The 25,124-nt window shown below is 42.8% G+C and overlaps 3 protein-coding genes across 3 annotated transcripts; 1 reads left to right on the top strand and 2 right to left on the bottom strand.

The window, feature by feature from the left end:
- Nucleotides 1-4,829, top strand: tspan4b (tetraspanin 4b). Its single transcript, XM_048245295.1, has 8 exons — nt 1-481; nt 1,660-1,729; nt 1,958-2,149; nt 2,740-2,814; nt 2,970-3,065; nt 3,148-3,267; nt 3,626-3,709; nt 4,056-4,829. The coding sequence occupies exons 2-8, from the start codon at nt 1,661-1,663 to the stop codon at nt 4,122-4,124; spliced, it is 705 nt and encodes a 234-aa protein (XP_048101252.1). The 5' UTR covers nt 1-481; nt 1,660; the 3' UTR covers nt 4,125-4,829.
- Nucleotides 4,830-4,831: 2 nt separating this feature from the next.
- bcl2l12 (BCL2 like 12) lies at nt 4,832-14,775 on the bottom strand. Its single transcript, XM_048245482.1, is given in 10 exon segments — nt 4,832-5,084; nt 5,309-5,450; nt 5,453-5,574; nt 6,361-6,440; nt 6,589-6,711; nt 6,765-6,792; nt 6,956-7,141; nt 8,398-8,641; nt 8,943-9,117; nt 13,865-14,775. Coding segments are annotated over 9 exon segments (1,134 nt in total). The 5' UTR covers nt 9,116-9,117; nt 13,865-14,775; the 3' UTR covers nt 4,832-5,048.
- Nucleotides 14,776-16,721: 1,946 nt separating this feature from the next.
- pax10 (paired box 10) lies at nt 16,722-23,973 on the bottom strand. Its single transcript, XM_048245844.1, is given in 8 exon segments — nt 16,722-17,958; nt 18,077-18,218; nt 19,592-19,662; nt 19,844-20,000; nt 20,423-20,503; nt 20,810-20,976; nt 22,010-22,208; nt 23,756-23,973. Coding segments are annotated over 7 exon segments (801 nt in total). The 5' UTR covers nt 22,116-22,208; nt 23,756-23,973; the 3' UTR covers nt 16,722-17,881.
- Between the last annotated feature and the right edge of the window lie 1,151 nt (nt 23,974-25,124).

Raw genomic sequence — 25,124 nt, 5'->3', positions numbered from 1 at the left:
CAAACCTCTACATCTGGAAACCATTGACAACAAGGGAAAGAAGAGGCAAAACTTTGCGCTAATAGAAAAGTGGAAAGAAGAACAAAGGAAAGACAAAACAGCAGAGGAAGACAAACATGCACATCTAAGGCTGTAACAAAGAAAGGGAAAAGAGAAACTTCCAAGACAGAAAGAGGGAGACAAATATTCCAAGTCCTACGATCGGAGCAAAAAAAAGAGGTGCACTGGTTTTCATCTGTGCTGCTTTCTTGTGTGAAGGAGTTCTTAACAACAACGGGGAGCCACACGGACGTCTATGGAATTTAAAACAAGGAATCTGACTACAAAGGGTTTGCATTAGCTGACGACAAAAATCCTCAGTCTCAGCAAAGGCATCTGGCCAAATCACAAGAGAAGCACTCGTGCCCAGAGGAGGACCTCGTCTGTCAGCTGGAACAGTTACCCTTTCGTCACCTCACAGGAATCTTACCACCGACCACAGGTACAGTAAAGGGCACGCTCATAAGGCACTAGGCCTAGACTAGCTGTCAGGGGCTACTTTTTAGTAAAGCTAAACATATGATTGATATCTACTGGACATTTCCATCATGGCCTGCAGTGTGTTTAAGTATTACTTTGGAGTACTTTTCATCTGTTTTTTGGCCTGACCATAATCGAATTATGATGGTACTCTTGAGTCATTGAGCAAATAGAATCCTTATCTAAAACACTTTAAACTAAAGTAAGACTGGCAATAAGAATAACAAGAGAGCTATGTCTTCGTCCTTCTCATTTACTTTATTGGCTATTGGATTAGATGAAGAGGTGTTTTTAATGAAACTGCATGAAAGGATTGGGAGGAGTGTATATGTGGCTACAGTATGTATGCTTGTGTGTGTGTGTGTGTGTGTGTGTGTGTGCATGGATGTTCATCAGTCTCTCTCTCTCTCTCTCTCTCAAAAATGTCACAAATCAACATGGTGGAAAGTATTCATAAGTCCCATTTGAAACGATGGGTAGAATAGAGTCATATTGCCCATATTGCCATACAGTAAAGATTCCATATGTTTTTGTTTCAAGTGAAGAACTCTGATGTGGCGATCAACAAAAGCACTGTAATTTTGTGTGGTGCCATAGTCATAATCTGAGATTGTATGGCCTGAGACTCTCAAAGTTATTTTGTCCTTAAATCTTTTGCTACAACTTAAAAACAACTACAGTTCAGACTGTGACTGAAAGAGCTCCATGTTAGGTCAAATCCACACTATTGTGTTCAGCTGGGGAGATGGTTCCTGACAGACATATCCTGGCAAAAACAGGAGTCTCTGAGTCATGTCAATAGTAGTATCCCCAGGCCCTGTCTTGCCAAGTGTAGGCCACATTTTTAAGTGAGTAAGAGCTTGGGGGTGGTCTATTGTCTCTGACTGTGAAAGGCCCTGCAACGACACAATTAGCACAGCAGTGGGTTAAGGGTTGTCACTTCCTGTCTGGAAACGCCATTTCCTGTCAGTAGGACAGGACATTAGATTCCCCTGGACTGTGTGTACTCGACAAACTTTGAATAAACACGTTAATTACAAAATTCCTAAATAACTTCTTGATGACCCACAGGCCTTGTGCCAAATATGATATCTGCTGGAATAACCCTCATGTTCTTCTTCTCTTCCCTCACCCTTTCAGGATGACCGTGACACGGAGATGCCTGTGCTGCGTCAAGTACCTCATGTTCATCTTCAACTTAATCTTCTGGGTCAGTTTCACATCAGCCTGGCCTAGGCTGTCCCTTGTGTCTCTGTTGTGTTTGCTTTTCTCTGGCCACCTCTGATCAGTTCATGCATCACATCATGTTTTTGTTCATTTGCACTACTGATATACTCTTATTACGCTTCATTCAGTTTTGTAGGGTTATCTGCACCTGCGAGAACAGCCTTGGGTATTTCACTTTTCATTTGTGTGAACTTGCCTGTCTCTCGTGCAGCTGGGAGGATGTGGCCTGTTCGGTGTGGGGGTCTGGTTGTCCTTCAAACAGGCAGAGATCTCCGCTCTCCCTCTATCCTTTCCCTCCCTCTCTGCTGCCAATCTGCTGCTGGTCGCCGGGGGTATCACCATGGTGACAGGCTTCCTGGGTTGCCTAGGCGCCCTGAAGGAGCAGCGGTGCTTGCTGATGACGGTAAGGCATCTGGGCATAGCTGGGTGACATCACAACAGCAAATACGGGGTCAGACCGGGGCCAGACCGAACAGCTGGATGGCTGTTCCCATCTGCTATTGCCACACCGAAGAAATGACCCTGAGTACACTAAACATATTTTGCTCCTCTGCTATTTGACTGACCTGTTCTTCTAAAACGGAAATGCACTATGCACCTCAGCATACCTAATATATCAGCATAGATAACATATCTGAGGGCAAACTGGCTTTTCTTCAATTACAATGTGTCGCCTTTTCAATGCCTGTAGCATATGCCTATCATGACAATATATATTGTGTGGTGACAATCTGATCCTTCTAAGCCTTATTGAGTGATATACTGTATTAAAAGCAGTGACTTCAAACTGATATTCAGGATAGCAGTTCAACAGATATCAGAGAGAGAGAGTGAAAAAATTCTGTCTGAAGTGTAATTTGTGTGCCAGCTCTCTGGGTGCTTGTTCACAGTCTATGGACTCCCCCTGGTGAGCACTATGTTTAATGGCATGGCAATGTTAACAGACGAGAGAAAAACACACAAAAACACTTGATCATACTGTATGTCCTCCAGTTTTTCGTCATCCTCCTGATCCTGGTCCTCACTGAAGTGGTTCTAGCTGTGACTGTCCACGTCTACCAGGAGGAGGTCAGTGGCCCTCCATCTTCCAGACCTGACATGTTTGTATTAGTCATGAAATGTTTCAGTGACGATCAGACGTTTCAGTGACTCACTTACCTTGTTTATTATCTCTCATTTCACCTACTCTTGGTTTGTTTCTTCACTCCCGACTCCACCTTTAGCTGGATAAAAAAGCACAGGCTGATTTGTTAGAGGGAATGGAAAACTACCAGACCGACGAACGCCTAAAGCTTTCATGGGACACTGTGCAGAAAATGGTGATATTCCATCCTCATGATATTTGACATGATAAGATGGTGGAATTAGTCCTCACAGGCATATGGTGTGTTTGCCTCCTAGTTCAAGTGCTGCGGTGTGACCAAAAAGGAGGACTGGTACAATGTGATGGGCGAGCTCATTTTGCCAGCGTCCTGCTGTCTAAGCGGTGATTCGTGTGAGGATGGCAAGGAATGGCAAGAGGTCAGGATCAGTCACAGACTTGGAGGATGAGGAACTGTTTTGTTTGATTGTTTTTAAAGTTTCAGTGTTTAACTGGTAATTTGTATAAGGGCCTAAAAATGTTTTTGTCTCTCTCGTGTGAGTGGAAAGTCAGAATTTCTGAGAAGGAAATGTATAACTTCAGAAATCCTGACTTTTAGCTGAGAAGGTATCTGGCTTTCTAACAAATTCTGACTTTAACCCCCACCTCACTCCACACCCACTAACCAGGAGAGAGAAAGAAAAAAAAGTCTCTAAAACTCTAAAAGTTTCCCTACTCCTCTTCCATAAGATCATGCACAAGTTCTGTGGTAAGGATTTCTGTCTTTCTCTAAAACAGCCTTGCTATCAGAAGGCCAGAACGTGGCTCCTCGATAACATCACCTCAGTGCTGGTATTTGGAATCTGCATCGTTATTGTTCAGGTATCGAATCTCTTAACAATTTCTGTGTCATAGTTTGAGTCCAATAACACATCAACTGTTCTGCATGTACAATTTCTAGTTCTTTGTTCATAAAACATAGCCTCAACAGATTTGTAAATAGCCCATACATCTGGCAACCAACTTCCCTGGTTGGCCTTCACTTGACACTTGGCTCAGCATCCCTTCCATAAAACAAAAAATTAAAAATTCTGTACAGGGAGCTTCTGTTCAAAAGTGAATACTGATTACTACAACAAATGTCCAGAGTCCAGAACACTTCCTTAATTGTCTACTTTCATATCCCCATCCCCATCCTGCTACAAATGGTGTCCATGTGTGGTTTCAGCTCTTGGCTTTGGTCTTCTCCATGATGATGTACTGCCAAATCAGGCGGGCAGAGAAGTACCTGGACTGACCAGAGGTCTACTGCGCAGAGGTGCAATCTGGACGGAGATGATTCCACTCACACACTCCCCATATTTGGTGTTACACCTCGGTTGTGCAACATCAACCTAACATGAATGTACATACTCCTCCTGTCTTTTACCCACACAATATTTCAGGAACTTTTGAAAAAACTTCACAATTGATAAAAAAAAAAAACAAATCTGCAATGGACTGCTATGTGTGTCTCCAAAGTTGTGTGGTGAATTTAAAGCAGAGTGGCATAAATGTGGATATACAGCAATTCTGATGTAATTATGACAGTATTATCTTTTTCGAATACTGTAATCCAGTTCTGATATCTGCCATCTCTCCTGGGTCAGACCCTGTATGTTAGAACTGACTAATTTATCTCACATTTAAGATTCTGCCTTTTCATAGAGGCAAGGACTTCTGTTGTGATCTAAGGGATGGCATCTTTGTAATTGGGCATTAATGTAAACATTTCATTTCAAAAAAAGAAAAATGCGTACCGTAATATTGATTTTATATTGTAGTGTGATTTATGGTAAATATTTTGGTTGTTCTTTAAATGGCAATTTAGACGCTTTAAGTTGTTTATAACCAACCATATGTCCCTTCTCGCATAGGCACATCCTGGGCATGTACAGCAACCTGTTTCTCATTGTAAATATCTGTATGCATTTACCATAGTAGAATAAAGACAGCAACAATTTGTGTTTTCATGATTTCTTTAAAAACATTTAAAAATTAGTATAAAAAGCACGGTATAGAAACAATTTGGCCTTTTCGGCTGAAAACCTGTTTTACAAAAATAACAGTCACGATCATTACAACAATTTTTTTTGTTTGTTTTTTGTCACATCCATGGCTGACTCCAATATCCACAGTTCATGATAAGTCCATTGTAAAAAGCACTTCAGGATCCCAGCTGTCAGTCATACTCATGGATCTCCTCCACAATGTTTTCCTGCAGAGGAGAGGGGACTGTTACAAGGACGAAAGTGGAGTGATCACTCCGCACTCACACATTATCTTTCCATTTACCTGACTACATATCTTAAAGATTCAGATCATTACAGAGTACTGAAAATCTTTGACAATACAACACCTTGATTAAAAGACTTACTGAGTGTAAGGTTGATGAACACACACACACACACACACACACACACACAGCTAAGATGAGATTACCCAGCCTCCTTGGTTCTTGATCCACGGAGCAAAGTTCTCCATGTAACGCTCAGCATGCTCCTTCAGGTGCTGACGCGCACCTGTTGCCGTGAGAACGCGGCGCGATGCCTCCATGGTGAGGGCCACTTTGCGTAGTGTGGGGCTGGCGGGGACCGGTGGGGTGTGGCCGGGGGCAGTGTTTGACTAGCGTAAGCGTCCAGCAGCTTAGCGAAAGAGGGGTACGAAAGGCGGTCCAGTGATGTGCGTAAAAACGGGTTAGCGTTGATCTGGAACCAGACAGACATTGTAAGTATAACCTATCCCAGTACCCAAAACACACATACACACACCTCACCCAAACACACACACACACACACACACACACACGGCCAACATGCCGCCAACTGGGACAACTACATCTGACAGCACACATGCTAGCCAAGCAGGCCTCACTACAACTCCACGCAACACAAAGACAAAGCAAGTAAGTAGCCTGAGGATAACAACCTCCTCTGCCACACACACACACACACACACACACACACACACACACACACACACACACACACACACACAGCAAAGCAAGGCATGCAGTCACTATGACTACAACATTTTCTAACACGGTACACAGACACACGCTCCCACACACACACAAGGCTGTAACATGATGAAGATGAACTTGGGCTGAACAATGCAGAATGTCCTGCAGTTATTTGTTTTACCATGCAGCATGAAATCTGACCCCCAACTAATGACAGCCCCCACAGTCCTGATCTGAGGCCTGTAATTACCCAGATGCTGCTGGTGGCTTTAGACTCTTGCGCATTTCAATAGAGACAGAATAGGATAGAGAGAGAGAGAAAGAAAGAGAAAGAAAGAAAGAAAGAAAGAAAGAAAGAGAGAGAGAGCATCAGCTTCAGCTATCAGCATTTAACAGTAACTCTTTCTCCTTCACCACCACAGCAGAACTCAAAGCAGAACTGATCATGACCTACATGTCATGTGAATCACAATGCTGTGTGTGTGTGAGAGTGTGTGTGCGTGTGTGTGTGTAAATAGTCTAGTAGGTCTACCTTGTCATTCATGATGTCACCTTCTGTACAGAGCATCTGGACCAGCTGTTGAACCACATCGTTCTTGGCATTGGCTGAAACTTAAAAGGAAAAAAAAAAACTCACTTCAAGACATTTGTCCCGTGTGTGTGTGTGTGTGTGTGTGTGTGTGTGTGTGTGTGTGTGTGTGTGTGTGTTCCTGCTTGGTTAAATGACTAAGTGAAGCATGCCATACTGAAACTCCAGTACCTGCAGGTTGGCTGGGCGGGGGACTGAGGGAGAGCGGCACAGGTTTGGACTTCTTCTTCACGCTTTGCCTGGCGATCCGCTCCAGAGTATCGGCCACGTCCTCATAGAACTCGGGAGGGTGGGCTGGGGCACAGAAGGCCAGCAGAGGTCAAATGGAAGCGTTACGGCTGAAATGCCTTTGGGCACAGACATGCTCAAAAGAATCTGGTGAATGAGTAAATACAGTGAAGACAGACTACAGTGTTTTCATGATACCCAAATTTACATATTTCATAAAGTCCTAATGGAGTGGCCGTGTGAGACGGTCGGTGTGTTCGCCGATGACTCACAGGGTGAGAGTGGTTCCTGCGAGGTCGGGGGGTCAGGCGAGACCACCAGTGTGCTGGGCCTTTCGGATCGTCACTCTTGGGCTTGGATTTAAAGCTTTTATAGAGAAGATTGAAGAGAACTGCATTTTGCGTTTGCTCTTCGTCTTTTTCTTATTCCCGTCCTCGCCCTGCTTCTTCTCTTCTTCATCCTCGGGAGAGGAAGGCGAGGAGCCCACATCTTCCTGCTGAAAGCAACGATAGCTGAATTTAAAGATCATGACATTCCTCTTTACTGCACACAGCAGCCACAAAGGCTTTAGGAATTCAATAAATAATGTATCTGTATACCAATCAAAACAAGTTATCAGAAAGGCTCAATTTAAAGTTAGAATAAGCCCATGTGTGCCCACAGCCTTGAAATTGATCATTGAATATGCATAACTGATAAGTTGACAAAAAGAAGAAGGATGCTGGGCGACTTGACAGGCTGGTAAGGAAGGCTGGCTCTGTAGTGGGAGCTGAACTGGAGTGCATCACTTCAATATATATCTGACAAGAGGACCCTAAACAAACTGATCAACATCTTGGACAATGAATGTCATCCGCTCTACAGCACTATCAAAAACCAAAAGAGCTTGATCAGCTGGAGACTTCGCTCACTGCCATGCACAACTGAAAGGCTGAGGAAGCAATTTGTTCCTAGGGCCATTGAACTGTTCAATGCCTCACTAAAGGGAAGAGGAGAGATAGACTTCTCTGCTTAGTCTGTCTGCCTCTCCACCCTCTCCATGTCCATGTTTTTTGAGTACTGACTGCCCACTACTGCTTACTACTGTTTTACTACTGTTTTACTATTGTACACAGCCTAATGTTTTCACTACTGTTTTACTGCTACACTGTTACCTCAACCTGTTCTTGCACTGAAATAGTTTTTTTATTTTACCTTGTCTACATTACACTTTACTCTCCTATTTGTCTATATTATTTATGCTGGTCTCTAGACCTTACTGTTGCACTAATGTTGGACTACTTTTTGCACCTTCACCATGACACCCACTCTCTTGAGCACCTTGCCAGGCACACACAACTAAGGACTATGGTTGGACTACTGTTTGCACCTTCACCATGACACTCACTCCCTTTAGCACCTCACCAGTCCTGGCCCTGTCACTACAAGCGTCTTATGCTTGATCACCCTCAAGCACATTGGACTTTCTTAATTTAACTTATATAGTGTATTTAGCATTTAGTTTTGTTAGTTTCTTATCTTATCTTCTACTGTCTTTATTGTACAGTGGAGTTTAGTTATATGTTTATACTATACTAATGTTTACCATTTCTGTTGTAAGTGCATGTTGTGTGTTATGTCTGTATGCTACTGAGACCCTTGAATTTCCCCTTGAGGATCAATAAAGTATCTATCTATCTATCTATCTATCTATCTATCTATCTATCTATCTTTCAAAACGTAAATGTAAGAAAGGCCTTGGATGAGGACTACCTCAGGCTTCTTATGCAGGGTCTCTGAGTGAGTGGCAGGCTGGTCATTCTTTGACTGGACAGGTTTTCTGTCCTTCTCCAACGTCTCGCTTTTGCGCGGTGCCTCAGGCCGTTGGAGTGTGCGGGGACGCAGTCGTCTCTTGATGAGGGTTTTGATGCTGTGCTTCTTCTCCTCAGCAGAGCTGATGGCCTCATCCCACGAGTCCCAGCCATTATCTGCCTTCTTCTGCGACTTGCTGCTGGCACTGGAAGAAGGGAAATGTCTTTTGATCTCTTTTTCTATTCTTGAATCATAACCCAAACCCTCCCCTAATCTTAAATTAGGTAATTATTATCAGGGCACAACCACAATATATTAATATATATATAGTTCTCCATTTCTTTTCTTCACTGTACATTTCGGTGGTCAATTTCATTCTTTAGAGATGCCTCTAAAGTGAATTTTGAATAGTTAACAGGAAAAAAAAATCACTACAGCGGATGGACAAGTTTGTTCTTTTCCAGTTTGCTAGATAGTCACTAAATGTCCACACAAGGCTGACTTACGAGTACTTATTGGAGTCGCGGTAGGTCCCGCCCACCCTGCCAGGCCGCTCAGCCGCGGGAACAGACAGCGCATTACGCAGGAAGGACTTGAGTACCAGTTGAGTGTCAGCTTTGACTTCCAGCAGTGAGACTGAAGGGGATGGGGACGAGGGTCTGGCTGCCCCCTCAGACATCACTGTAGTGACACATGAAGGGGTAAAAGAGAAATAATAGGAAAAAACAAAGAGGAAGAGAATGCATTGTGAGTGTATTGGTGAAAGGGAAACAGACTAATACAGTCTAACAGACTAATATATACAGTAATATAATATAAGGCCAATGAAGGCCTATACACTAAGGTGGTCGATGTTCACACTTTAGGGCCCTTCTGTGATGCTTACAATGATGACTCCTTTCTGTCACATGTCAAAACTGAACAGGCCTTGACACTGAAGCTAATCTTTGCCCTCAGGGGTAGTGTTTATGTCAGAGTTGTGGCATGTTCACATCATAATCCATCTTCAACAGATGAGCAGTGTGTAGGCCTATCTTTATGCGGTTCGACCAGGGGCTAAAGTCAACCTCAGCAATAAAACATATTCTAACAAATCTTAATGTTTTACAATTGTAAGACTGATTGAAATGAGATTGATGTTTGATGATTGATGCGCATTATGTGATGTACATGAAAGTCTTGTCTGACATTAAAGTGCACAATGCCCTCTAGCCAAATGTCTCCTAAACCCAATGACTGCTTCACTGGGAAACCACAGTCAGGTAGAACCCGTTGATGAGCCGTTGGGGCACAGGAAGTGCACTTTAACCTCATGTTTTCTTTCCCCTAAAAGACAGTATTACTTCCTGTGAAAATGAACTGCAACGCAGATATTTAGACCACAAACTACTTTCTGAATACTCCCTGAATGCATGCCATTTGCTCAGATAACTAGTTCTGCAGAGCACACAACATGAACCAGGTCAATTCAGATGCGGATGTTGAGGATTGAACCTCTATTCACCTCTTGATTATTCTCCATTCATGTGTAACATGATACATTGCTGCAGGTGAAAGATGTTATCTAAGGCATTTGTGGTGTGTAGAACTGGTTTTCAACCCACTGAAATCTACTTGAATTTGTAATCAAAGCTACAGGGCAGTTAGCTACAATTCATCAAATAAAGTCTGGGTGTGTGCAACAATGGCTTGTGGTGAGGTCAGTATCAGGCCAGTCAGTGTGCTTTCATGCATTCAAATTTATTTGTATGTCATTGTTTTAATAGTGGCCTCTTTGGCCTTTTCTGTAAGAAATAGGGCCTCAAATGGGGCATCAAATGTTTCATAGTTACCCCACCCCACATATGCATGAGGGCAGTTGGTTTGTTGTTTACCAGCAATTACAAAGATAGTCAAAGTGGGCTTTAAAGTTTCCTATATTTGTATATATTTGCCGATCATATTTTTAGAACTAACCAATGTCTTTGATATTCCCATCACAGGCTACAATCACCCACTAAGTGTTTTGATTTGTGGCTGTTTAGGTAGCAGAGCAGTTCCAGCACTATGGATGTGACAGTTGGACTCATTGGTAAACAAAATGCTTCAGAGCATGGACTAGTATTAGTATCTGTTACTTAATTTGCCTAACTTTTAATGTAACTTCCATTTTCTGAATACTGACAAATCCTCAGATTTCACATAATCATTTGCATTTTAAGGAAATTGGCAGACTTGAATGAAAACTAAAAGTGTGTTTTTGAAACTATGTTTAATTTTGTAATGCATATGAAACAACTGAAATAGTAATTGTTAAAAACTAGCAATGAAAATATTGCATCCTCGGTGCCCACTAAGATCCACAGGAAGAATCAGGACAACAAGTAATGCAAAATATGCAGTATAATTGAATTAATTGACTTGCATAGACTGGAAAATGAACAGTTTACAATAGGCTAAACAAATTGCATTTGAATTGATTAATTCACAATTAATCACAATTCTTGTCACGTGCCGCATGCGCAGAACACAGACGCGGGAGCATTAAATGTCACAGCCTTTAATGTGCGCAAAGTTTGTGTACAATTTGGCCACATGGCCTATGGTTTCTTCTGCCCATTTATACTGTGTGTTCCAATGCTTTATGCTGTATTTGATTGCAACAGATTGGCATACATTAGCCCAAATTAATCAATAAAATAGCCTGATCCTCTGACCTCAAAGTTAATTGTGAACAGGGCCTACATTTCAGCGTGGGATTGGGGATATTGCGCATAAATTATTTAAGTCCCGCAACTCTAGCCATCATAATGCAAGAAACTCCTGCACACATTTTACAGCGCTGTCTGATAACGTTGATCTAATAATGGAGCGGATACGGGAGTATTGACTGGACGGACCTCCTTCTGACTAGAATCAAACGTAACCCCATGCATACACACACAGAACCACTTTGCAGGTGTTGCTCTCTCTCTCTCTTTCGGTCTCTGAGTGAGTGAAATGTATGCCTTATTGGGAACTATTTAATACCTATAGGTGGTCTGGAACCACATCCTTAGTGGTTTTATTTGCTTTCTCTCTCTCTCTCTCTCTAAATTGCGGACATGCACAGACAGCTACAGACACAGAGCGCATATTAAGCCTACTTTCACTTTGTAGAGTGTGCATTCATTACGTGAAAGATGTGTTAAAAGACTATGTGAAGTGTTGTTCTCTCATTGAAATCCCATTTTGAAAAATTAATTTTAAGTCCTGGTGTATATAATCTAGCCTATTGAATATGATGGATATTATGGTCTTGATCAGGACTCCATGGTTGCTGTTATGACACAACCACCAAATACTATGATCAGCTTTGTTAACTTGTGTTAAATCTAACTGTTATCTCTAAAAACAGTAGACCATAGGCTATGCAAAATATGTCTATGAGGCAGCATGGTGGCGCACCATGATGTGCACATTGTAAAGACATTAGGGAAGTACAAAGAATCTCTCTCTCTTTCTCTCTCTCTTTCTCTGCAGTGTTGCAGAATTGAAACCCAAGATTTGTACTCTCTTCTAGTATAATGGATATGTATAGCATGTATAGTATAAGTATAATGCATTGTGATAAAATATAAGAATAATGAGATGTGATAAAGAAACTAACTAATGGTGTGCTACCAAAAGACTTGAATAAACCAACCAACACTCCAAGGCCTACTAGCCTCTGACAAGGAGAGTTTGAGCTTAACAGCCAATCAAATTACACTCCTCCCTGTCGTGGTCCTGAAGCCAATATGCACACAGGAGTTTTGTAGGGCAAAACTGAACAGACACAACTAGGGACAGTGAGGAACAATTTGACAACAACTGTATGGAATCAGAAGTACAGGCTCTAGGCCTACCTTAACCCTTAAAGGTGTGGGGCATAGCCCTATCTATAAGGTGTGGTGTTTTGAACATTCTAATGCAAGATTCCGTTCCGCAACAATTGAAGGTTCTGAAATTCTATGTTGAATTCAATGAACCCAGACATTCTTTAGAATGTTCATTTTCCAACATTCCCGTCACACAGGTGTGATGGTACACCTTTAAGGGTTAACTACAGGCAAAGAAAAGCACGCACACAGCGTAGACATTCCTGTTTGTCTGCATTCTGTAAGCTGTGCGTCACAGAGGCAGCATCGTTCATCATGTTGCTTTTATTTTATCCTTCAAATAAAAATACACTCTGTTTTTTTGAAGCAGACACACACACGTGACGTTACTGAACCTGCAATATGACACTGATACAGAAGAGACAATGACCTCACCAATATTCACCGCAAGTCATGCGGTACGAGGATCTTACCCACTTACTATGCCCACACATACCTATTGGCTTATTCAGCCTAAGCTTCACATTTGTCCTGACATCATACCTGTTCAAACCACAACAGAAAGGTACTACCAAAACTGCTACCCACTACCACTCAGAGCAGTAGGCTATTTACGTTTCGATAAATGGATTTCAAACGTCTTTGTTTAACTGCCTCTTTCTCGATTTCCCCATCTTTTCACAGAAAACTAATAATAGGCCTATGCCAATACTGTTCTACAGGACTGCAGTTCAAAATGGTTGTAAACCACATTAAAAAAGAATCAGCACAGGCTTCTTGATGTTGTGATGGCAAGAAGTCAAAAGCACAATCACACATACACAGTTTCAGTATGACAGTTCCCCTTCATCTACGGGAGTTTTTTTTAAACGACAGCAGGAACAAGCCCATGCAGGGCAAATGAATGATTAATTTAAATTGGAACCCAAATCCACATTTTATGGGCATGTAAACATATCACTGGGAGGACATTTGGCTGTCTTGTTAGAGAGAGATGCATTTCATTCATAGTAACCTTATTAGCATAAATTATACAATGAAATCATTATTATTAATCAACATGAAATTAATTTAGCAAATTATGAATATAAGAAAGTTTAGTCTAGTGATGATTAGAACATGTAAAGGTAGCCTAGGTTAAGTTGCTTCTGCATATGTCCTCCTGAGCAATTTTGCGTTTCTCTGCTGACATAGGCTACAGCATCAGACTGTTTAAAAATTAAGTCCTATACACCAGACTCTTTCAATCAAAGCTGATAACAACTCACACACCCACGAAACTAACTTTGACGGGTCACTTTTTCGGATTTCCTGCTGTAGCCTAGGTGAGACCCATTCAGTCAGTCTGACAGGTAAGTTAAGCCACATAGCACACGAAATGTCTTAGCTTCATGAATATCAAATACAATAAGCTACATTGTAACTTCAAGTATGGCATAACGTTATGTCTATTTTCGTATAACGTTAGGCTATATTTTCATGGTTTCGAATCGACAGAAACGCCGAATATAGCCTACCTTCAGTGACAAAACCTTGGCTGTCAGATTAAATTTTACAGAAAGCCATCCGTTAACTTTAACGTTACTTACCTTTGGGTCTACCTCGTAGTGTTTCATGGGGTTCCACAAGCTTAGAGAGACTGTATGGCTACTTCACATACATATTTTATAAATAAAACATAAATTAGTTTAAAACTAAAACGGTTAGATGGAAAGCTAACGTTACTGTTAACGTTAGCTATCTGGTTAGCGTATATCGGCTGAAAACAAAAGTCGACTAGTGTAAACTTTTTCTCTCTAACATGACCTAATATAGGCTAAAGCTGATTTCAAACACGACCTCTTTTATTGACCTGGGCTATGTCTGAGTTCCAAAGTCATCTTGTCCAACCTAAAGGTTTGCTCTCTTTCTCTGCCTGACAGCCGACGGCGTCTCAATTGAGTTTCGGTGGCCACTGGCTGGAATGGACATGCCTCTCCCGACGCTGAGACCTGTTGGAATGACAGCAAATCTGCGCATGTCCAATTATGGGTGCCTTCCTAAGGTGGGCAGGGTAAATAGGCTATGTCACTTTCAAATCTGTTGAAATTTAAAATATTTAAAAAGTCAAATTAAGACGTAGGCTAGCCTACATATATTTGCAGTATTTCCCCTCCCCCATTCAATGCATTTGCAGAACCTATGTGAACAGAATATGACACCTTGATGAATTAGAACAGGTGCAGTTTATTAAGCCCACATTCAACAAAATAAAAGCAACAAAATGCACAAAATATTGATTACTGTAGGCCTACTCACAAATCTTTATTGAAATGGTATATAGTGGGCCTATATAGTAAATGACATAGGCCTACCAAAGACGGTCAAATAGTCTATTGGCCATTATGAGAACAGTTTGAACATAACTAAAACACATCAACTGATTGTGAAATGTGAACCGATGTCTTGACTTCCATTCACAGCAGCAACTCTCCCACTCCACCCCCCCCAAACCCTGTCCAGCGTTACAGCAGACTCACACACTGGTACAAGGATTGGGAGAGATGGAGAGAGAAAGATAACTTATTAAGTAGTTAATAAGGCGATAATAGGCGAGACAGAGAGAGAGGGAGAGAGAGAATTCAGTACAACACAGTTAAGGCTACCTGTAGTGAAGTAGCCTAACATAGCTATAATTATAATAACATAATTAAAAAGTAGTATTAGATCATCTGAAAATGACTGCAACTTTCCCCAGTTTATTATATGCCTATGCCTATATGTCTGCCGCTCTCTTTCAACGGTGTGCTGGTCGCAGCCTCAAGTCTTACCTCAGTGTCTAAAGAACCATTTCCTCTTCAATGCACTTCAGTCCTCTTCATCTGTTATCTCTCTCTTTCTCTCCTTTGCCATGCATTCTCTGCATCCTGTGTGCCCTCTGCCCTGTCCCAACTCTGTCTCCCTCTCTGTGTCCCTCGCTCCCTCTATCTATGCCTCCCTCGGTCGCCCTATCTCTCCCAAATCACTTCCCCTGACTGCGAGCCAATAGGGAGCAAATATGCAGGGTGAGGCACTTCCTCTGTGACAGGAAACGAGAGAAAACAGAGTGTGAGAGCTTGAGAGTGAGTGTGTGTGTGTGTGTGTGTGTGTGTGTGTGTGTGTGTGTGTGTGTGTGTGTGTGTGTGTGTGTGTGTGTGTGTGAGTGAGTGAGTGAGTGAGTGAGAGAGAGAGAGAGAATGAGGTCTGATGGGGGGGATGGGAGATGGCACAGAGGTCAACCACTTGAACAGATACATTCACAAATGACTCTTGTGTACATATTTGTAATGTCTTGTTTAAATAGCAGCAGCTACATCAATGGCGGCCAATAACCATGCTTCAGGCATGTCCTACTGTTATTCAAACTTTTTTCCATTTATGCATATCATCCCAGTGTTCAAAGCTGTGCACTCACAGTGAGTGTGACATGACAACGACCTCTGGGTTGAACCCACATGAGATACTCTGGCCCCTTGGGCACCACCGTATAGGGTAAGGTTTCACAGCAATCAGACTGATAAAGAGATACAGGGAGGGGTTGGAATAAACACGTCAGGGTGTGGTGCCCACCTCAGAAGACCACATAAAGACCCTCGGGCCCTGATGGGCATGATTCCGGGGGTCTGTTGGGGATAGGAGGTACGTGATGGAACTCTTTGCATGCACAGCCCAACTTCCTGTCTGCACAGCTCATTACCCTCTGCCTCCAGTCAGAACTCATCAAGCTAATCGCCATGGGAATACACAGGGAGAGCAGAACAATGTTGATGAGCCCATAGACATGGTCTTGAGGTTAATAACATTCCGTAAAGAATTTGATTTTAGTCATGAAAGCTGTACACAACTAAATTGGCGTGCTTCCAAAACATTTAGATTCATGTACTAGAAGTGCTTCAAAGGAGTTTGGAAATCAGTTTTTTGTTTGGTAAAGTTCAATGCTATTAAGTGAGGCATAATCTATAGATTGGGCTGTGCAGCAAACACATTGAAGAACATATAAGAATTTATGAAGATAAGATGTGAATATATTCTGTTTAACTTTTCTACCCTCATCCGTCATATTATAACTGCACATAGCATAACTATCTGTGGGTGTATGAATGTTTCAGCCCCCCGAGAGAATTTGAGAGCTTTGTCAGTCGGAGCATTATTTTTGGAGGGTGTGGTAATGTGTGTAGCAAAAACAGGAAATTCACAGTCACATAGGCAGGAAATGCTACTGTTCAGTGACAGGGAGAAATAAACATAGGGCTAAGCTACATTACCCTCTGAGGGAAAAAAAAGAAATAGAGAAGGGAGAAAGATTCTGAGTTTAAGAGTCTAAAAGAAAAATGTGAAAGGATATGGAAGAGTTAACTATTAAATAACTGTATTAATGAGAGAGAAATTCTGATTTTATGATTAATGATTAACACTCAAATCTACAGATTTATTTCACATTTCAAAATTTATTTATGAAGACTTTTCATGTAAGGGTAGACACAAAAATGCTCACAAAACTAATCATACACACAGCAACATTTTCTGCTTTCACTTTCTCTCTCTCTGAGATGAATATGCTGTTTTGACTGTGTGTTAGTGTATTATGACACGCACAAACAAATTTACACTCACATGTTTCTCTCTTGTGGATGTACATACCCGCATACACATTTATGTAAAGATGAAAGATGAAAATTCACTCTTTCTTTGATGGACAACATAGAGAGAGAGGGGGGGGGCGTAGGTATGTGTGTAAGAGAAAAGTTATAAGAATGCATGGAAAGCTAGACTTAAATGACATCAAAATAAAAATAGAACGACTAACTTTTACACTTGATAATAATATCAGACATCTCTCACCCGTGTCCATCTCTGATCTGCATGATTCCATGCCCACCTTTTATATGCACTCATATTCACTTCAATCCTAACTAGGACTGTCATAGGCTGTACAGCATTTGTGTTCAATTGGGTCTTTTCATTTACAAAAACTGATTGTCATTGGTATGTCCCTGTTTGTCCGTGATTGCCAGATAGGTGTTCATGCGTGTGGTCACAAGCAGCACGTCTGCTTCTGGATTGTCTCTGCTCCACTCCATCTGTCCTGACTGTTGTTGCATGTTGATTGTCATCGCTTGCAGTGAGTATTTGCAGGTAGTCCATTCCACAAACCACAGTCTTGCTGATCTCTGCTGACTAGTCAGTCCTCCTCAGATCAGTAGAGGGGAGATGGGGGGCTGCTGCTACTGGCCTCTCCTCCGTATCAGGTCAGTGGTCTAGGTTAGGCCACCTCTGTGTGTCTGTGCTCTCAGTGTAAGGGCATGGCTTCACAGTGTTGGGTTTAGAGATATCTAGCTAAATCTGGAGTTGGTCATATACTGTACTTCTTTTCTGCTTATGTCAGGCGGTTATACAAATTGTGTTGGTAAGGGGAATATTGATTTGTATGAAACTGGTTGTGTGTGTGTGTGTGTGAGTGCGTGCGTGTGTGTGTGTGTGTGTGTGTGTGTGTGTGTGTAATTGTGTGCATGCGCGTGTTGTGTATGTAGGTTGAACTGCACCTAAGTTTGATGTTTTGGGGTATTATGCGTAGGTCACACCCTATCTCACTGCAGTCTGGTCCAGTACTGTCCCAGGTCCTGCTCACCACCTGGAACTGTTACAGGACCTGAGGTCAGAAAACCTGATGGGGGAAAAGAGTGGACAGGGGAAAACAGACGTCACAGACGTTTGTAATTGTGCTGATTCTAGGCCCAATAACCCATATTATAGGCATAGCCCTTAAGCCCTGTATGACTCACCTGTGCCGCTGCTGGCTGAGGGGGTATGGGGCATGTGAGGGGAGGGGTAGGGGGACGGGTCAAACTTGCGCGGAAGAGAGGGAGGAGGGCCGGAGGGGGAAGGTGGGAGCATGCAGGAGTAAGACTGCTGAGGGGTTAACGACTAAGTGGGGAAGGAGGAGAATCGGCGAGGTGAGAGGAGAGAAGGAGGAGGAGGGCAGATAGGACAAGACCACAGGGGAGGGAGGGAAAGGAGAGGAGAGGAGAGGAAAGGAGAGGAGGGGAGAGGAGAGGAGGAGAGGAGGGGAGAGGAGGGAGGAGAGGAGAGGAGAGGAAAGGAGAGGAGAGGAGAGAAGAGGAGGGAGAGAGAAGAGGAGAGGAGGGGAGAGGAGGGGAGAGGAGGAGAGGAGAGGAGGGGAGAGGAGAGGAGAGGAGAGAAGAGGAGCGGAGAGAAGAGGAGCGGAGTGGAGAGGAGGGGAGGAGAGGAGAGAGAGGGGAGAGAGGAGAGGAGGGGAGAGGAGGAGAGGAGAGGAGAGGAGAGGAGGGAGAGGAGAAGAGGAGGGAGAGGAGAGGAGGGAGAGGAAGAGGGGAGAGGGAGAGGAGGAGGGAGAGGAGAGAAGAGGAGAGGAGAGAGGGGAGGGAGAGGAGAGGGAGAGGTGAGAGGAAGGAGAGAGGAGAGAAGAGGGGAGGAGGGAGAGGAGAGGAGGGGAGAGGAGAGGAGGGGAGAAGAGAGGAGAGAGGGAGGAGCGGAGAGGAGAGAAGAGGAGGGGAGAGGAGAGGAGAGGAGAGGAGGGGAGAGGAGAGGAGAGGAGAGGAGAGGAGGAGGGAGGAGGAAGAGGAGGGAAAGGGAGAGGAACAGGAGGAAGGGAGGGAGAGGAGGGGCAGATAGGACAAGACAACAGGAAAGGGAGGGAGAGGACAGGAAAGGTGAGGAAAGGAGTAGAGTGGAAAGGAGAGAGAGAATGAAGAAAAAATTGAAATTAGAGTTTATGATGGAATGAGTGTTTTAGAGAATCTCATTCAGGTTGTCCTGTTCCAGATACGGTAAAGGTTAAGAATGCATTGGTGTATTTGTTACAAGTAGTGTGTGTGTTGTTCTGAGCTACTATTTGCGTGGCAGGGTAATCCAATAATGCAATAATGACCATGTGACACAGAGAGAAACTAGACCATACATGCCATATTTCAACATCGTATGGTGTAACAACAGAGTATTTCTAAACCTTTTTCCATAAGAATAAAGGCTGGTGATCCACTTGAAATGAATTAGGCAACACCCTCAACAAACATATTGCCTGGAGCATGTCCAATGGTGGCCAGCAGGGGGCAATATAACCTAAAAATGTGGATTCCACTTAACAACTTATGTCACCTCCTTTATCTTACAGCTCAATAGCTGCTCATCCATTTTTTGTCTGAGCATAGATTTAATGTATCTTTGTATAAGTGCATGAGGCTGGCCATAATGGTCCTGAGGTGTGAAAAAGGTTCAACAGAGTGAGGGGATGTTCCACGTGAACTTGAAGTAAGACTTACCTGCACACTGGAGAACACAGAGAGGGATCCGTATCCTGAGAGGGTGGATTCACTCCGACTGTGAACTGAGCCTGAAGGTGAGAGGAGAACAGAAACATGGGGAAGTGGGGTGGTGGGCAGTGGAGGAAAGAGGAAGAATAAGTAAGTACGTAACGTACACTTTCCAACATACATTTCCCATGCACATATCATGAGATGCTGTGTCATGCAACTTTACATTGGCAAGCATAATGACAGAAGAATGCTGCACACCTGAGTTGTTACCATGGTGAGAGTGATAGACAGAAGAATTAAAGGAAGTGCTCAGAGGTGTATGCGCCTGAGAACAGGAAGTCCCGGCCCCCGATCGCTTTTGGTTACGAAGCTTCTCCTCCCTTCTCCATTTTGCCCTGCGGTTGGAGAACCAGACCTGCCAACACAAACACAACTTTCATTGGGCAAGTTATTTTAGGGTCACATAGTCACATAACACTGACATTGACAACCCCTAAATTAAACTTCAGGTCTAAAACAGGTCAAAAATATTGGTCCCTACAAAGGAGAAACATGCTGAATAAGGTGGTGACTGAAAGACAATTTCTCTCATTCTTAATTTTCCCTGGCAGCTTTGAATATGTCACACTCTATAGGCCTGTACTTCTCAAGACTATATATTTTGAGCACTATACATTTAACTCTTTATCGAACTAACATAGTTTACATAATTATGCAATATCAATTTATCTAATTTATGCTCACATATTACCCTTATACACAGTGATCGATTGTAATTACTTAGAACATCCTGTGCTGTTGGTACCCATATCAGCCAGAAGGGGGCAGTAGAGTTACCTGAATACGGGCCTCTGGGAGGTCTATTTTTGCTGCTAATCTCTCCCGTGCAAAGACATCTGGGTAATGCGTCCTCTCAAACTCTGCAACACATGGAGGGAGTACAGTTTCATCTACTTGCACACATATGCACTCAAACACTCACAAATGAACACGCTTACGCACTAGCACTGTGATGTTAACATGATACATAAATGTTTTTTTTCTTCGGATTGTTGCAAGGCATTGTAGAATAAAGAATGCTTTGGTGCGGCATTTTGTACTTTGTGCACTAAATTGTGTCCTAACTCTGACAGATTGACCGCATTCCTTAACCTTTTAACCTCCACATTGAGTTATGAATTGGTGAGATCTAAGGTGGTGCTGTTTGAGCTGTGGTGCTCAGACCTTTCTCTAGCCGTCGATCTGCTCTTGGGTGAAGCTGGTGCGGTTCCTCTGCAGCTTCCTCTTCAGCTGCAGGTGGAGCTGGGACTCATCCGACTCCTCCCTCTCTCCTTGCACCCCTCCCTCACCTGCGCCACCCATCTGCAGGTTCAGGTCATCAACGCAGCCATCTGACAGATCAGACAGAGGTAGAAGAAAAAAAGAGAGAAGTACATAAAAAAGGAGAAAAAATGAAGAAACAAAGCCTAATCTGGTCAATACCGGTAAACTGCCTTGGCTGCACTGATATGTTTCTTAGAGCCACTTGCTCATGTATAGAATGTTTACTCTTAGTGTCACTCTGTTTACTCTTGGTGACTATCTAAATACTGGTATATGTGGGACATTTAGTGCATATTCAACTCAATTCAATTCAATTTTATTCATTTAGTGCCACACTATATGAATATGCCTCAAGGCCCTTGAACTTAAACCCTGTAAGGCAGGCATTAAGACGACAGGGGCAAAGAAGAACTCCTTTTTAACAGAGAGAAACTTGAGCAAATCCACATTGTACCTGTCTGCTTGGGGCCAGCAGGCCAGAGAGATGAGTAAGTTCATACACGGATCAGCCAATTAAACATGTAACACAGGTACGTGATTCAAACATAAACTGGCTTTATACAGGACATGATACTGAGCTAGCAGACGATGAAAACAGGGAGAGCTGTTGTTATATTGTGTTCTTAAGGTTACTATTACAAGGATGAGTAGAGATAAGCAAATAACTAAAAATGTATCTTGGTCCTTATTTATGATTAGATGTATAGCATAACCACTTTACTGGCGTCGTATAGCTTTTAAACTGTTTGTGTGTGTGCGTGTGTGTGTGTATGTATCCATGTGCTAGTGTGAGAGAGAGAGAACAGGAGAGGGAGATGTTGTAGCTATTGGCACCCTCGGTTTAAACTCAGTCATGTGGAAGAGTCTCCAGCTCACCCCAAGCTGACTTCACAAGCAACACAGACACAAGGCGTGAGCAACACATACTGACATAGAGCAACAAACTGCCTCCATGTACCGACATTCACACATACACACACACACAAAGCACACACACGCAAAGCACACACACACACACTGCATTCACATACCACGACACATGCAAATATTTGTATGAGAGTGTGCATGTGTGAGTATGTCCATAAATGCCTCCTGCCTTACCTGTGCCGTGTTGTGATGTTATTGCATTGGGCTGATGGTACCAGTTAGTGGGCCCTGTCCAGTTGGAGCCACTCTGGAGATTGAGCATGGTCAGATTGTCGTACATAGAACACCTGAGCTGAGCCAAAAGATAGAGCCCTTTACCCTTTGACCTCTGCTGTCCTCTTGCTCAGGTCACGTCACAGGCAGTGTGCACTGACTTAAGAGAGAGAGAGAAAGAAGGAGAGAAAACGAGAGAGAGAGATGGAGAGATAGAGAGAGAGATAATTAATTAGATTAAAGACCCAAAGGTCTCCGAGAATGGAGCTTGTTTTGTGTACATGCATTGAAACACATGCACACATTCACATACACACACAAACAAACGCACACAAACACACACTCACAGTCATGCATTAATCTCCCACAGTGACACAAAGAGAGTTCATTACACACACTGAGTAATTAAGAGCTACAGAACATCTACCCTGACACTGCTCAGCACACATGCATGAGTGGAGAGAATCACACTGTCAGCCAGCATTAACGGCAGTGCACGCTGCACAATATATCTGCGCTAATATATGCACTGGAGGGAACAAAAAAATGTTCGCACTACAAGAACATTGACAAGAAAACACTAATGCACCAATGTAAACACAAGGTAGGGTAGTATAATCATTACACTGACACACTCCAGGGTTGAATCCAACACACAGTGGGACAGCCACGGTTTTTAAAACATAAATACAATGAAGTCATCATGAATGGACTTCAGATAGACGATTAAGCAAATACACAACAAATTAAAATTTTCAGTAAGGCTGACTTCAAAATCAGACTTTTGTGATTTTGCTCAACTTGTTATTGGAGCTGCTAAAAGTAATAACTCCAAGCAGGGATCCCTCTCATGTTAACAGACCATGAGGCCGACATTACCACTACTGAAAATGTGGCTACGATAAAGCCACCTGCATAAACTAGTAAAGACAGGTATGAATCAATATTGTATTGGATTAAAGATTTGGAAAAGACCATACAGAATGTTAAGAAAAACTTGAAACATGAACAGACCAAATACAAACATACATCATAGAACCCACACCACAATACTAGTCTAAATAGACTCATCACCCTAGAGTGACAAAAATGAGTACGAAAGACTTTGCCAAGAGGTGGTATGGCGGTGTTGTACTTCTTCATCATGGTGTTGTACTTCAAGTTATACAACCTTCATCATTGTGACATTTCAGTTTTTAAATTGGGAGTCTCATAGATAGAAGAATGAATGTACACCTGATTCTTTCTTCCATTCAAAACACATCCCATTATACAACTGAGACCAAATTCAGACCAAATTTACTGGCAAATCTTGATTTGAGCAACATTCTGCAATATTTTACAGACTATGTATTCAAGACAAAAAATCAAGAGTAGCGCTACCGGAGTGGAGAATGCTACTGAACGTCACTGAGCAACATGGTAGCCAGATGGACAAATGCATTCTATTTACGCAATCTCTACATAACGTGTCTACCTTCTCCCAGACTACAGCATGGTGGCATCTCCACCATCCTCTCTCACTCCATCACACAAGATGGAAGAAGACAGATAAGGTCATGTTCTTCTATTTTCAACGAATGTCCCGCTCTTTCAATCTGATTTTTTATTTTGCCTTTCTGTCTGTGTCAAGCTGAACTTAAACTTGGCCGGACTTTGCTATTTCCACATATTTGCTTCTCCTTAGTTCCTTTATTGGCTACTCACCTTATCGGTAGGACGGTAGCACCTCAAACTTCTTTGCTCTCCTCTCACCCCCTTCCTCTGCTTCCTCCTCGGTCTCTTGCTTTGTTGATAGTGGAGCGCGTGTGCTGAGGGGGGTGAGAGAGACACACAGAGTGGAGGGAGAGACAGAGAGGGTTAGACAGGGCGAAAGAGAGGAGAGCAGGGAGGGGCAGTGGGCTACAGAGAAATGCATCTGCAGGCACTCTGGTCCTCGGAGCAATGGAGAGATAGAGTGGAAGGGGGGTGAAATAGAGAGAGAGAGAGACAGAGACAGAGAGAGAGAGAGAGAGAGAGGGACAGAGAGGTGAGAGAGAGACAGAGAGAGAGAGAAAGTGAGAGAGAGAAATGACATACAGAGTCAATGTCAGTGTCAGGTCCTAACGTAATGCCAGGAAAAGGGGTGATAAAGTGAGAGAGAGAGAGAGAGAGAGAGAGCAAAGCAAATAAAACCACTAAGAATGTGGTTCCAGACCACCTATAGGTACTAAATAGTTCCCATTAAGGTATACATTTCACTTTTTTCCCTTTCCTGTCAGTGCTGTGCTAACATATATAACATCATGGCAGCCACGGCAGTGACCTTTGCTGTTACAGGTGCACCAGGCCAAGGTGATCTCAGAACATCTTTCAAAACAATACATGAAAACTCCCAGAAGAAATTAGGTCTTAGTAGGTATTACTCACTAGTGTTAAGAGAGCGAACCCAAATGAGATGTTAAGAGGACAGAAACACTAAGGGTTCAGATGCGGAGGAGGGGGCTAGGGGTGGGGTGGGGGGTGGGGGTCAACTCTCATGTGGACCTCGGTGTGCGTGGCGTGTTCACACGCATGACACACGCCTGTCAGGGCATGTTGTCTGAGTTTTCCCTCCACCGCACTTTGTCATGATCACAACAGTACATTTGCATATTCTATTGGATTAGCCATGTAACGCGGGAGGTTTTGAGCACGCAAGAGCTAAAGGATGCTGTGTGTGTTTGTGTGTGTGTGTGTGTGTGTGTGTGTGTGTGTGTGTGTGTGTGTGTGTGTGTGTGGGGGTGGGGGGTTGTAGTCAAGCAAAGGGGGGCCAAATAGGGACACCTTGGAGATAGGGCTGCTCGATTATGGCAAAAATCAGTGAATTAAAGAAAATGTTTAAACCTAATTCACTTGAAAAACAAATTGAAAGTACATGCAATAAAACATAATGCATACAATAGTTACCACTGTAAAATAAAGTACATGCAATAAAACATAATGTATACAATAGTTACCACTGTAAAATAAAGTACATGCAATAAAACATAATGTATACAATAGTTACCACTATGAAATAAAGGAGTGTGCTGGAGTTATAACTCAAGACAAAACA

The sequence above is a fragment of the Alosa alosa genome, chromosome 6, assembly GCF_017589495.1.
Source record: "Alosa alosa isolate M-15738 ecotype Scorff River chromosome 6, AALO_Geno_1.1, whole genome shotgun sequence".
NCBI lineage: Eukaryota > Metazoa > Chordata > Actinopteri > Clupeiformes > Clupeidae > Alosa > Alosa alosa.
Note: the sequence above shows the minus strand (reverse complement) of the source record. Positions and strands in the feature narration are given on the sequence as shown.